General features: G+C 31.0%; 1 protein-coding gene across 1 annotated transcript in view; it reads right to left on the bottom strand.

Annotated features, from left to right (window-relative positions):
• LOC106471365 (integrator complex subunit 3-like) overlaps positions 1–15170 on the bottom strand; it is a 52214-nt gene that overhangs the window by 3144 nt on the left and 33900 nt on the right. The window contains exons 12-16 of the mRNA XM_013931964.2: positions 12704–12783; positions 7543–7634; positions 5773–5867; positions 4747–4875; positions 3613–3748 (exon numbers count right to left, since the gene is read on the bottom strand). Of these exons, the coding sequence (XP_013787418.1) occupies positions 3613–3748; positions 4747–4875; positions 5773–5867; positions 7543–7634; positions 12704–12783 (532 nt within the window). The remainder of the gene's footprint in view (positions 1–3612; positions 3749–4746; positions 4876–5772; positions 5868–7542; positions 7635–12703; positions 12784–15170) is intronic.

The raw sequence follows: 15170 nt of genomic DNA, 5'->3' as shown, positions 1-15170 counted from the left end.
AGATCAAACTTTCAACAAATGTTCAGAGATGCTGTTCATTGAACTTTTTTTAAGATCAAACTTTCAACAAATGTTCAGAGATGCTGTTCATTGAACTTTTTTTAAGATCAAACTTTCAACAAATGTTCAGAGATGCTGTTCATTGAACTTTTTTTTAAGATTAAACTATAAAATGGCAAAACAAAATAAAAATTATTGGTTGGTCTATTCTCCTTTTTCTGGAAATTTTTTTTCATTCTTTTTAAAGATTCTGATGACTCTTTTATAAAAGAATTCTGCAATGGGTTGCATGGCTCTAGAGCTATACAAAACCATGAAAAAAAGTAATGCTCACATATATTCTGTGCACTGCTGGATGGGACAAACTAATAGCATAGAAACTGTGATTTAGAATACGAAATACGATATTAGCAGGAGGTATTGTGTCGAGTTGTTGAATGTCTAAAATTCTTGTGTGGAAGAGAATTAGCACTTAGAGGGGATAGAGAGGAGATCGAAGATTTCAACAATGGCAACTTTTTAGCTGCACCTAAATTCAATCCATTTTTGGCCAAGCACTTTGAAATGCATGGAAATAAAGGCCAGGGAGTTACCTCATATTTATCCTCCACAGTTTATGAAAAAATTATTATTTTGATGGCTAATAAAATTTATAAGACAATTCATTATGAAATTCGCAATGCTAAATGCTTTTCAATTATTGTAGATTTCTTACACTCAGATCAGTTAGTTATAATAATGCGATATGTGACAAGGAAAGTGATACATTGGAGTGTTTTGTCGGATATGATCCTTCAAGTAGGCATACAGGAAAATTAATGGCTGAAGTTGTCGTAGAAAAATTAAATAAGATGGGAAACAACATTCAAAATGCTCGTGGACAATCGTACGATAATGCAGCAAATATGTATGGTAAATACAATGGCCTAAAAGCACATCTCAAGAACGTAAACCTATATATTTATTTAATCCCTTATACAGCACATTCATTAAATCTAGTAGATGTGAATGTGCATCAAATTTTTTTTTCAATTTTCTTCAAAATCTGTACAATATTTATGCTTCTTCAACCAAGAGATGGCAAAAAGTTTGTGATGGCTTAAGAAGCGATGACTGGAGGCCAGTTACTTTTTAAGAACCTCAGTGGAACAAGATGGTTAGCCAGATCAGTTTCAACAAAAATTTTGTGTGAAAACTATGACAGAACTTATACCAACCTTGAAGATTTTGATCAAGGATATTGATGCAAGGCAAACAGTAAGAAATGAAACTACTACTTTGATGAATAAAATGAGAATGTTAGATGTTGCTTTTATAACAGTGTTTTGGTATAAAAGTCTTCGAAGGTTTGATGCTACAAGTGGCAAGCTTCAAGAAGAGCCTTCATTTGTCTACTGCTGTAAAGCTTGTCAGTTTGCTGAAGAGATAAGTATATTCACTATGTGAAGAATTTGATAGAATCGAAATTCAAGCTCATCAGCTTTCAAATATAGTAGAAGAACAGTTTAGGAGTGAGATTTCTAGAAAGAGAAAAGAAAGCTGGCAACTGATGAGACTTCTGAAGGTGAAATTAGTTTATCTGGAACTCAGAAGTTTCATTTAGAAAATTTTATACTGATAGTTGACAAGTTACAAATGTGTTTGAAAAATCGGCTTGCTGCATATAAAGCGACAGAAATGAAGTTTGATTTTCTATCTAATTTCCAAAATTTAAATGAGACTGAATTTTTTGCTGCAGCTAAAAGTTTGTGAGACATATACTATCCAGATGTAGACAGCTCTTTTCCAGATAAAATGGTACAGTTTGTGAAATTTTTTATAGTGAAACACCATCCACCCAACAATGGATCAAAGCAATTAGAAAAACAAACTAGAATCTGTTTTTCCTAATGCTGATGTAGCATTAAGGATATACTAATGCCCACCTGCCACGAATTGCAGTGTAGAGAGAGCTTTTTCTAAAATGGCTAGGATAAAAAATAAATTACATGTTTCGATATTATATGAACGCATAAATGCCCTTTCCTTGCTCACGATAGAAAGGACATTGTTTAGGCAAATAGATTAAGAAGATGTAATTAGAGATTTTGCTTCCGCCAAAGCAAGGAAAAAACGATTTTAGGGTAATGTTTTGGCATGCTATCTTAATGTTGTACAATAATTATATTGTTTTTTATGTACCTAATTCATTCTTACTTGTCATGTTGTACAAATAAATTATTATTATAATCATTTAACTTTAATCATCCTTAAAAGTTAGATGCATCATATTCTAATTTACTTCGAATAATTAGCTCATATTCTGTAATTAACTTAATATGTATTAATTATAATTAACTTCAAATTTGCTTGTACCCTATTCAAGAAGCCTCAAAAAAATAAGTGGACAAGGGCCTCAAACTACCTTAATGTGGGCTTGATACTGCCAAAACAAGTGGGTTGGACAGTAACCAATACACCTTAGCCTCCTAATAAGATAGAACCAATGGTTGAAAATGAATGGAGAGAAGAGATGCTTGTTTAGCTATGTCATTGTAAAGTAAATAGATTAGAGCAAAGCAGTGATTTATGGTTTCTGAGAAAGTGACTAGTAGAAGATCTTATAAAGGATTCTAATGGGAAACTTACGAAACTTAGGAACAAGCTAAAAACCTTGGTAATTTTTTATAATTTGTTTGATGATCTGTTCATTTATGATAATTTTCTTGTGTATATCTGTTTCAAAACTTGAAGAATATTCTTACATGATAAGACATCCGATAAGGATACAAAGTGTAAGATCTCCTTAGTTATTGAAACAAACAATAACTAATACAGAGAAACCGAGTTTGACCAAACAAACAAATGGAAAAATATTACCTATATCAATGTAGGCCTAGGATAAAAGTGCAAATTTTGTTTAATGGTCAATGCTTTTTTAGTTCATCAAGTGTTTTATGCTATTTTTATGGCTATATAACTGCTTCAACAGGTAAAATAAATAACAAATATAAATAATGAATAATAAAATAATATAAAAAATATAAATAATTGATGAAAATAAGTTAGAATTCATTGGATATAAAAAAACAAAATTTTCTGATCAATAATATTAAAATAATACCAGTTTTATTTCATATTTTTTACTAATTAATTTCTTTGTATATAAGAGCTTATATAAACAGACGAGAAAATGAGCATATTGTTATTAGAACAACATAGTCAGAAAAAAGTATAGTTTGATTTTTTTTAGGTATACAAGACAAAAAACAGAAATAACAAGACAAAGAAAACTATTTTGAATGTTATTAAAAAACAACATTTCATGAAATAATTTCCAAAATACCCTAAAATATTTTAAAAATACCAAACCAAATTATAAAACTTTTTTTCAAGCACAAACTACATATCATGTAGAAAGCGTATACCAAATCTAATGCAAATCAGGTTAAGCATTTTAAGTGTCAGACAAAAAAAACAACAACATTTAATCCTGTTTGTTTGGAAAGGGTTAATTCAATATCAAAATATTTCGTGTTACAAACAGAAATGACAAAAAAAAATTTTTTTTCAAGGATATGTAGAATTCAAAACAAATACTCATTAAAGTTAAATAATATGTTTAGGACTTACTTTTCATTTTTGAGATTTATTGTCCACTTTTTTATATCTCCTGACAGTTGATCAATATATTCATTGATATCTATTTGTTCCACTTTGGAAGTTTCCTTAATGGGACGAAACTTGATGTCTCGAACTCTTAACTTATCTAAAATTCAAATAATATTGATTTAGTTTCTACACAACAGTTTCCAGCTCTGGAAAAATGGATTGGCAATAAAGAGTACAAAACACATGACAAAACAAATACCTAAACACACGAGATCGACTTAAGTAGAACAATGACAAAAAACAATGGAGTTGTATCAGGAATCTTGATAGGTATGTGATGGAAACGAATTGCCATGACTCCAGTTTCTTCAGTCTTCTTTCTCATGAAAACAGCTGCTGATTTTGAGGTGTGGCTTTTTTGAACTTCATTATCTTTCTTAATGGTAGCAAGAGATATTTTAAGTTTTACTGCCATGAATGTTTGGGCTGAAGGGTTCTCTTTTATGCACAGTCTGCATTTTATGAATTAGTATGTAAAAAAATATAAATGGACCGTTCTCTATGTTAAATTATTTTCAGAAACTGAATAAACAGTATTCAATGTAGAGAATGTATGTTTTCTACATATTAATGTTTGGACTTTTGAAAAACAATTATAAATTAGGAGTTGCAATTTTTACAGCCTGTTGTTATTCTAAATACACTGCTGTACAAGTTTTATCTCTTCCAAGGAGAATCCTAAAGGTTCCTTTTATTCCAAATACTTTCTCCTTTGGCTCTACAACAGCTAAAACAAGCTTGCTTTATGACTATTTTTCAAAAAGGCTGACATAATTCTACCATGTTGGTATTTCACTATCAGAAATTTGCTGAGGACCAGATTTCAATACAGCATTTCATGTCACACTGTTAGAGATAAAACATTGTACTGAAATAAATCTATTAGCATTATCCCATGAATAACTGTTTCAAATTTTTATAAATGTTTGATAATTACATGGGTAACTTAAAAAGAAAGTAGTGAAAACTCTAAATCATGATTTTGACAAACTTGCTTTTATTTATAGAACAGCTTGTAACTTTAATAACATAATTATAGTATAAGGAATGAAATAAATACAAGTTGATGTTTATCTGAATGTATGTCACACTTACCCAGTGGTATGTCATCTTCATCTTCGCTAAACTGTGCTTCATTTTCAGAAATGTTAACATTTCCAGTGTGATTCCCATCAATGATAACTACTTCTGATTCTCGTGGCTGAACAGTTTCTTCTTGTTTTACTTTAAAATCAAACAATAATGGACATACAGAACAAATAAAACAATTCAACAAGGCTGAAGAACTGCAAACTGTCAAAAGTTCTAAAGTTTGCAGACAAAAATTAAAAGGTTATCAACTGACAAAACCTCTTGAAAAATTTTGTACTTTTTACATATTTAAAAACTACCACAGTTGCTACTAGTTTATTTATTAGTTGAAAGATGACTCTTAAGTCTAAAGGAGCACATCCACCACTCAAATGTTTTAATCATAGTTTACTGTCTAAATACAAACTATGGATGCTTAGTTTGGACAACTTAAGCCTAATGGTGGTTGCTAACACTAGCGGTTACACTTTTATTTCATTATATGATAAAAAAAAACTGTTTGTGGTCCTTTATTAACTATCTTTTCTCAAAGCATAATTTTTTTCTATAAATTTTAGACCAATACCATGAAGTTGAAGTAAGACTGATACAATACTTCCTACTTTAGAATAAAAATGGTTGTAAAGTTACTGTTGTTACCCAGTGATTAAATCTAAGTGATTAAAATATTTTTAGTTAATTGCACTAACAAAAGTTTCACACATTTACTAGTTTTTGTAAAACAATCAGCTTCCACAATAAATTAACCATTTTCTCAAAATAAGTTATAAGAAGAAAATTGTTTCTTTAAGTTTATATCTAAACTTTTCATTATCATTTGATAAGACTAAATCCAAAGTTAGAAATTTAAATACAATATCTTAAGAGTTAGCGTGTGTGTGTGTATGTATCACTTTCACTTATATTTATTGAAGGACATATAAAAATCAATAAAACATTATCTATAGTACAACTAACTGGATTATAAACGTGTATCACTTATGATTTTATTGTAAGAAAATTTGCCATAAGTAAAAACAAACAACTTACCATCAGTTAAAGAACAAAATTCCCCAAAATGTTCTCTCACCATTGCCCTAAGATCTTTGTCAAGCTTAGGATTATCAAACAAAGGAGATAAGGACCTAGAAGAAGGTTTATTAGCATTGATTAGTTTTCTTATCTGTGGCAAACAATAAAGTACAAAAACTCTTCAAAAGAACATTTTTTTTGGAGAAAATACTAAACTACTTTTATAACATATTATATGAGAATGATATGAAAATAAACCAACCAGAAAAAACACTCATTAATGTCATCCTATAAAAACCAATCAGCCAGAAAAAAACACTCATTAGTGTCTTCCTATAAAAACCAACAACCAGAAAAACACTCATTAGTGTCTTATGTGTGTTTTTCTGGTTGATTGTTTTTCTTTATAGAATGACACTAATATGTATTTTTTCTGGTTGGTTTTATAGGATGACATTAATGAGTGTTTTTTCTGGTTGATTGCTTTTTATAGAATGACTAATGTGTGTTTTTCTGGTTGGTTGGTTTTATAGATGACACTAATGAGTTTTTTCTGGTTGGTTGGTTTTTACAGAACAACATTAATGAGTGTTTTTTCTGTTTGGTTGGTTTATATAGGATGACATTAATGAGTATTTTTTCTAGTTGGTTGGCTCTTATAGGATGACACTAATGAGTGTATTTCTAGTTGGTTGGTTTTTTATAGAATGACACTAATGAGTGTTTTTCTGGTTGGTTGTTTTTTAATAGGAAGACACTAATGAGTGTATTTTTCTGGATGACTGGTTTTTATAGGAAGACACTAATGAGTGTTTTTTTTTGGCTGATTGGTTTTTATAGGATGACATTAATGAGTGTTTTTTCTGGTTGGTTGGTTTTTATAGGAAGGTGTCATTCTATAAAAAAACAATCAACCAGAAAAAACTCTGATTAGGTTCATTCTGTAAAAACCAATCAACCAGAAAAAAACACCCCTTAGTGTCATCCTGTAAAAACAGACCAACCAAAAAACACTCAATAGTGTCATTCTACTGTGCTTACTAACAAGATGGTTTTGTCTCATTCTTTGAAATATCTTAAAAACATTGTTTAATCATTCTTCCTGTTTGTAATATCCGTAACAAACATGAAAATCACGGAACAGTAAACATTCCTTCATATTAGGTGTAATAAGAGTATTTGAAGTAATAATTTGGACTGCCTCTGAACCTGTTTACTATGTTTAAACAGAGACAGCTAAAGAAGTGATTCTCTAGTGTAAAGATAAAATATTTTCATTTTTATCATTTCAACAGCACTTGTCTACACATCTGAATGGAGTGAATCACTATGTTAGTATTTTGCTAGCTGTCAAATACATCAATTTTTTTTTTATTTGCAAAAACAAAAAGTGAAGAAACTGTTGACATGTTTCAGTAGGAGTTTTTACTTTGAAACAGTTAAAAGTCAATAAAATATATAAATATATGTATTAATATAAAAAGAGCTAATTAAGCAAAAAATGTTAAACAAACAATATTTCGATTTTGAGATCCTCACTGGCAAAACTTTTTCTATGGTACTTTTTAATGTACAACACATTAATACTGAACCAGTGGCAGATGTCTTTAATGTGAAATATTATATGATAGGTCAGAAAGAGGAAGTAAACATTAATACTGTGTCTTATCTATTTAATGTAGATTTGGTTTTTAATTAACAAAATTCTATATTACACAAGTAAACGAAGACAAAAGAATAACACCAGAAACAAAAAAAACTAAATGTAAAATTTTTTAATTTACTTACGGTAAAACTCGTTTTTCAAGGATCTGCCTCAAGGAAGAATAGATTCCTTGTTTTACTTGACTGGTTAAAGGTGTATAAAAATTTGTCATTATCTGGAAAATAAAAAAAACAACAAAAGTAGCGTAAGTACAAACGAAATCACACTAAAAATGCATATATTTCTTTGGCACTGAATTATTTGTTAGAAAAACTTTCAAATACCCTAGATAAAGGTCATATGCAATAACCTTGGTTACTTCTACCTCGATGATTAATAAGATGACCATAATATTCTTTTACTCTCTTCATCCTTTCCTTTGTGAAAGACATTATAAGTTTAACTATTTTCATTTACAGAGGGTTGAGTATTAGATATTAACTCTTTCAGCACGGGTTCGGTCCCTAGGACCGACCTTGTAACCATTCTGTACTTGTTATAGTTTTCATGCTGTAACTGTTAAATTAGTAAGCGAATGTTAACAAAATTTTGCAGATTATCAGTAAACATTACAATGCTTTCATACACAAAATATCAGATTTTTTTTTATTAAGTCAAAAGGTTTGTTAAGCAATGTTTTTTCTCATGCCTTTTTTTCTTTTCGCATGTTGCCTATCCAAAATGCAAAGGAAGTTTCACTTTAAGATTAAAAATACTTTTATGCATCAGAAAATTTTCAAATTTCACATGCAAAATCTTTATTACATCCAGATAGTTATAAAACGTTTCTTAAAAAAAAATTGTATATTTTATCTGTTATTTTTCAGTAATTAATATCTGTATGGGTTCGGTCGATTTGACTGAGCTCGTAACCACCATAAAAAATTAGGAAATAAATATAAATTATGCCTTTTTCGTTCCAGAATGACTACAGATTATAACACAAAAACACATATGATTAGACTAAATAGCTTAAATCTCATAGCATAATACATTTATTATTTTTATTATATTGACCTTTCAGCCATGCCTGGCTAACAATACAGAAGTTACAATGATGCGGCACACGTGCACTCATGTTACCGTATCCAATAATATAAAACTGACCTTTAGTCTTTACAAAGTGACCTATCTTGGTTGTGTTTCAGTGGACTAGTATTTTGTAAAATACAGTCGCATTTCAATTATTATACATTATTACTATTTACAAGTAACTTCTTAAACTTATTTTTCTTAAAACATTGAACAGTAAATAAAGAAGTAAAGCAAACAATTATCTCTTCTTGTTACAACCTAATTTGCTGCTTGTCAAAGGTTGTTAAGCCTTATAAAATTTCCCATGTGGAGGATGTGAAAAGAAATTTTTTTTTAGGTTTTATATATAAACTTTAAATAACCAAGAAAATCATAAATTACTATATCGATACAATAGAATTCCACTATAATTTATCAAGTGTAGTAACTAAGCTGTATTTGGGTCTAAAAAAATAAGAAATTTCAAGCAGACTGAAGACTCAACTTACCACCTTGAAGTTTTGTATTGAAAGAATGAAATGATGTAATACCTGAAAATGGCTGAGAAAGCCACTAGGGGGCCATTCCGAGCTTTTGATTGGTTATTAACATGTCATAGACAGAAGTAAGAGTATATAAGGGAGTGCTTCCAAAAATGGAAGGTTAGTGGGGCCACTGTGCTTGATTCAGTATATGAGCAATATTTCAGCAAATAGAAAAGATAGGAGGTTCTTATTTTATATTCTAGCTTGTCAATATTGGAAATTTGAGTTCTTGATTCATACAAAACTAATGTATACTACTAAAATTTGAATGATAATCTACAGTTTGTTACCAAACTTATTGACCTAAATTTATAAAATAGTAGTTCAATAAAAGCAATGACATGGCCTCTGACCTGTTCTCGTGTGGAAAGGATTAAATTGATTATGAATACGGAAATCAACAAATCACTCGAAAATCACAGCTTGTATAAAGTCATGAGGGAATAGCGTGTATCAGAAGAATGTTTCAAGATTGTTTGGCATATTTAGACTCATGTGATTCCACTGAAGAAAGACTGCTTTCTGACATAAAATATTAAAACACTCGGGTCTTCAGATCAAGGTCACAAACTTAGAATTTCAAAGATGAGATACCCCTGGTATATAATGCCATTGGACAAAGGAACATGGATCAACACATGACATGGGGACCGTCAAGAAAGGGACCTGCAACAAGTCATACCACAGCCAAAGTAAGCAAAGTGCAGTGTCTTGTAACAGGCGAGAATTCATGAACACAAAGACCAGTGGCAAAAGTCACCCACATGTCCAGGGAAACAATATGAAACATAATCAAGAAGAATCTCCAGTTGCAAAATATACAAAATTCATGTGTACACAAGCTGTTTCCATGCCATATCCATTCAACCATTGCATACCTCAAGCAGTTGGAGAATAAAATGGGCATTCATGATATTTTATCCAAAGTCAAGTCACCAGTCAACTCACCAAATGCAGTGCCAATAGATTTCTGTAGGTTGAACTGTTCAAATGGGTGCTAGAAACTGTTCTTTTCAAACATTAGATGGATTGGGAAAAGCTCTGGACTTGAAAGCCCTGAAAAGAGCTTTCGCAATAGAAACTATGCTGTAGGGCTACTTCCAAGATGCACAGTTTTCAGATAGAGTATGACTAAATGTAGCGATATGGACTGTACAGACATTGTGTGGCAAAAAATCATCTTAGCTTCTGTGTCAGGCTTTTTTTTTTAGAATGAGCTTAAAAACAAAAGACAGGTTATTTATTTTGCTTTTTGATACCTTATACTTGTATATTAATGAACTAAAATTCTTTCAGGATATATTATTGTATTTCTGTACAAAATATACTTGATAAATAATTGTTACAGATCTGCATTTATATGTGATATATATCATTTCAGTGAAACAATAGTAAAGAATAGAAATGCTTTTCTCCAGTATTTATAATTAATTCAGAATAAATCAGATGGAGATCAGCACAAACGGCATTTCCAGTGCTGTCTTGTGAGCACTAATTGTAATACGTGATAATGTGCGGATAACTTCGGGCAAAAAATAAAAAATATGGTGAGAAATGGTTTGCCCAAATTAACTTGGGCAAATATTTTTGAAACAGAGAAAGTACTTAAGTCATCTCGGGCAGATCACGGAAAGGGTTAATATAATGTACTCATCCTCTGTAAGTCAAGTGGGGTACCTCAGAGTTCAGTCTTAGGACCTTTGCTCTTTTTGATTCACATCAATGACATAGATGAAGGAATAGTCAACAAATTACTTAAATTAAGGTCTTGGGTGTTGATGGCTGTGAGAAGGATGCTGGTGATTTACAAAGGGATTTAGATCATTAAGTTTGGAAAGTAAATGGCAAATGGGTTTTAATCAAAATAAATACAAGATAATGCATGTGGGTTATTATAATTTGAATTATAAGTATAATTTGGATGAGAATAACCTTAACAGTGTCATGAAAGAAAGTGATCTTGGTGAATACAGCTGATCAATCTCTAAAGCCATCCAAGCAGTGTGCTGATGTTAGTGGTAGTGCAAATAGGATTTTAGGTTGTATCTACAGAAGTATTGAATACAAGTCTAAAGAGGTTATAAATTCAGTGTATAGGTCACTGGTTAAGCCACATTTGGAATATTATGTTCAGTTTTGGGCTCCTTTCTTTAGGAAGGACATTGAACTGTTGGAACAGATTTAGAGAAGGGTTACTAGAATGGTGCCTGGGGTGGAAGGGTTGTCATACGAGGAAAGGTTGAAATCTTTCAAATTGTTTTCTCTTGAAAAAAGAAGAGTTAGGGAGGATCTGATTGAGGTGTTTAAGATTGTAAAGGGAATTTATAATGTTGATGCATCATCTTGTTTCATATTTAACAATGAGAATAGTAGGACTATTTTAGCAAGGTAGGAGTCATCTTCAGCTAAGACAATTTCAATTTTCTAACAGGGTGGTTGGCCTTTAGAATGGGTTGCTTTTGGATGTTGTTGAGGCAGTGAGTTTAAAAGAAAGCTTGATAAATATATGAATGATAAGGGCTGGCTTAAGTTTTTTTTTAATTTAGTTATTAATAGTTTAGTTTAGAAGATGGACTAATAGGTCCCATGTTGTCCCAAAATGTTATGTTATGCTATTATCTACATAAAACTGATAAGTATTCCACGTTTTACTCAGATTCTTACACGGCCAGCACATTAGACAGTAATATACCTATTTACAAATAATTAAGTAAGCTAAATAAATCCATCAGTGAGGTAATATCAAATTATGCTAGTTACATAAATAACAATTACTTGCATGATATATCACAGAGAAGTTGATAATTACTTCAGCATAAATAATTGTGGAAATAGAATTATAGACATATGAAAGACGTACATAAATATCAATGATAATATTCACAATTATTATTCATAATGCAATAGACCTAAGAGTATTGTAGGACTATAAATGAAACTCAATAAAATAAAAGAACAAACTAACACCAGGCCTAAATATGATTTAGGTTTAGTTATTATCTCTAATGACATAAAAGAACAAACTAATACCAGGCCTAAATATGATTTAGGTTTAGTTATTATCTCTAATGAAATAAAAGAACAAACTAATACCAGGTCCAAATATAATTTATGTTTGGTTGTTATCTCTAATGAAATATAAGAACAAAATAATACCAGGCCTAAATATGATTTAGGTTTAGTTGTTATCTGTAATGAAATAAAAGAACAAACTAATACCAGGCCTAAGTATGATTTAGGTTTAGTTGTTATTTTTTATGAAATAAAAGAACAAACTAACACCAGGTCTAAATATGATTTAGGTTTAGTTATTAACGTTTTAGCATAACATACTGTACACATTGAGGAATTTGAAAATGGCAAAATTTGGTGCATATAAAAAAACTTTACTGCCCATAACAGAAGAACAGTCATATCACACAAATACTTATACATAAACAAGATTAACACATGTACATATATGGACCAGATATAAAACTATTATCATTTTATAAATGTATATTTCTAATAGAATAATAACTTAGTAATCATGGCTTTAGCCCAAAAGTCAGGAAAGGTTTACTAGTATAATTCAAAGTTTGAAAAATAATAAATAAGAGATATTCACAATTCTGCCCACAGAAACATTCCAGCAGTGTGGCAGTGATTGCTGGATAAGATATTAACAATCATAAAATCTACTTACCCTACAGAGAAAGTCCAGGAGTGTGGCAGTGATGGCTGGATGAGGTCTCATGGAATGATACATTACAAGAATAGCTGGTTCTGTTGTAAATAAAAAAACATAAGAATGGAATAACAGTTACCACATATATAGTGAAGCTTGGTGTAGGATCATAACACACTTACACATATACAGTGAAGCTTGTTTAATAGTACATAACACATTTACCACATAAACAGTGAAGCTTGGTGCAGGATCATACCACATTTACCACATATACAGTGAAGCTTAGTGTAGGATCATAACACATTTACACATATACAGTGAAGCTTGGTGTAGGATCATAACACATTTACCACATATATAGTGAAGCTTGGTGTAGGATCATAACACATTTACACATATACAGTGAAGCTTAGTGTAGGATCATAACACATTTACACATATACAGTGAAGCTTGTTTAATAGTACATAACACATTTACCACATAAACAGTGAAGCTTGGTGCAGGATCATAACACATTTACCACATATACAGTGAAGCTTGGTGTAGGATCATAACACATTTACACATATACAGTGAAGCTTGGTGTAGGATCATAACACATTTACCACATATACAGTGAAGCTTGGTGTAGGATAATAACACATTTACACATATACAGTGAAGCTTGGTGTAGGATCATAACACATTTACACATATAGAGTGAAGCTTGGTGTAGGATCATAACATGTTTACCACGTATACAGTGAAACTTGGTGCAGGATCATAACACATTTACCACATATACAGTGAAGCTTGGTGTAGGATAATAACACATTTACACATATACAGTGAAACTTGGTGTAGGATCATAATACATATACAGTGAAACTTGGTGTAGGATCATAACACATTTACCACATATACAGTGAAGTTTGGTGTAGGATCATAACATGTTTACCACATACACAGTGAAGTTTGGTGTAGGATCATAACATGTTTACCACATACACAGTGAAGCCTGGTGTAGGATCATAACACATTTGGAGCTGTCCCTCAGCCAATAGCACAAAATTAAACACCACTCTACCTATTGACAAGCCCGAAAAGATTTCAATCTATCATGCCATTTGCTTAGAAACAAAATGCTTAGGGTAGGGATTCACCTTCCAGCAAAACATTGATCACAAGTATAAAAGAAATGTGGGTATTTGATATCTTGACAGTAAATAGCCCCATTGAGCTAGTTCCCAATATGAACATTCTTGGTGCTGTGTAGGCCCATGCAAAAATGAGGTCAAAGGCAACCAAACAACTTGGTTTAATTGTGAGGAGTAATACAGAACATTGGGAACAATACCCTATAATACGTACAATGACCATCTGTAAAGCAGAAAAACAAAGTGTATTATTTTGTGTAAAACAAGGAGCTCACACAGAAACTAATAATGCATTGTATTACTTATTCATCTGTACATTCTGTGATAATATACATGAAGAAGACAGGCCAATGTTCTGAGAAAACATGTAGTATGTTACCATAAAAATAAATCAGTTCATTATGTTTATCAATTGTTGTTCTCCAACTTGTTATTTATATTTTGGGCCATTAAGGAATTCTCCACCTAATTGCCATTCTCACTGTATGTGACTTTTGTATGTGTATCGCTTTATGTTTCCATAATTATTTCCATTACTGTACTTAGGAAATGGTTATATTATCACCATTTCAAAAATATATTTCAAATTTTGAACAATTACTACAAGTTTAAAAACAGAAAATACGATATTTTAGTTGTGAACAATTTGATACTCGAGTTGGGTAGCCATCTTTGAATACTCATAATTCTGAAGAGAAACATGGTAAACTCAGTAAAGAAGAATTATATCTAAAAAAAACTGTATAAGAATTACAAAACAGTTATAATAAAACCTGATAAAAGAAATTATATATTGTAATTACGGATAAGGTATATATAATTATAACACTGAAAATATTTTGGAATATATAATAACACTTCAGTAATAACAATGTGGTATTTTCATGTAGAATTGACTTTCCTTAAATTGATAAGATAAATCTACAGAAAAATGGAGATTCAACAAGTTTCCCTAGGATCGTGTGGAACTCCCACAACTCAGACACATCAAGTGAGTGACTCTGGCAAAACACTGGATGTCTTTTCAACTCAGAAAGCAAGGGTCATAATGCCCTTTCAGTTAATTTTCAAGCTCCTAGCCATCAACATCAGTTATTTAAAACTGTCAATGTTCTAGGCATTACATCTAGTGGCATAAGCTATTCTAAAGTGTGAAGTAACCAAGTGGTGATCACATAACGTAGAGCATACAATGCAAGACAAATAACACTTCTACAACTCAGAAAGCAAGGGTCATAATGCCCTTTCAGTTAATTTTCAAGCTCCTAGCCATCAACATCAGTTATTTAAAACTATCAATGTTCTAGGCATTACATCTAGTGGCATAAGCTATTCTAAAGTGTGA

Source organism: Limulus polyphemus, unplaced genomic scaffold, assembly GCF_000517525.1.
Source record: "Limulus polyphemus unplaced genomic scaffold, Limulus_polyphemus-2.1.2 Scaffold4573, whole genome shotgun sequence".
NCBI classification, from domain to species: domain Eukaryota; kingdom Metazoa; phylum Arthropoda; class Merostomata; order Xiphosura; family Limulidae; genus Limulus; species Limulus polyphemus.
The sequence above is the reverse complement of the archived record's forward strand: the minus strand, read 5'-3'. Positions and strand labels throughout refer to the sequence as shown.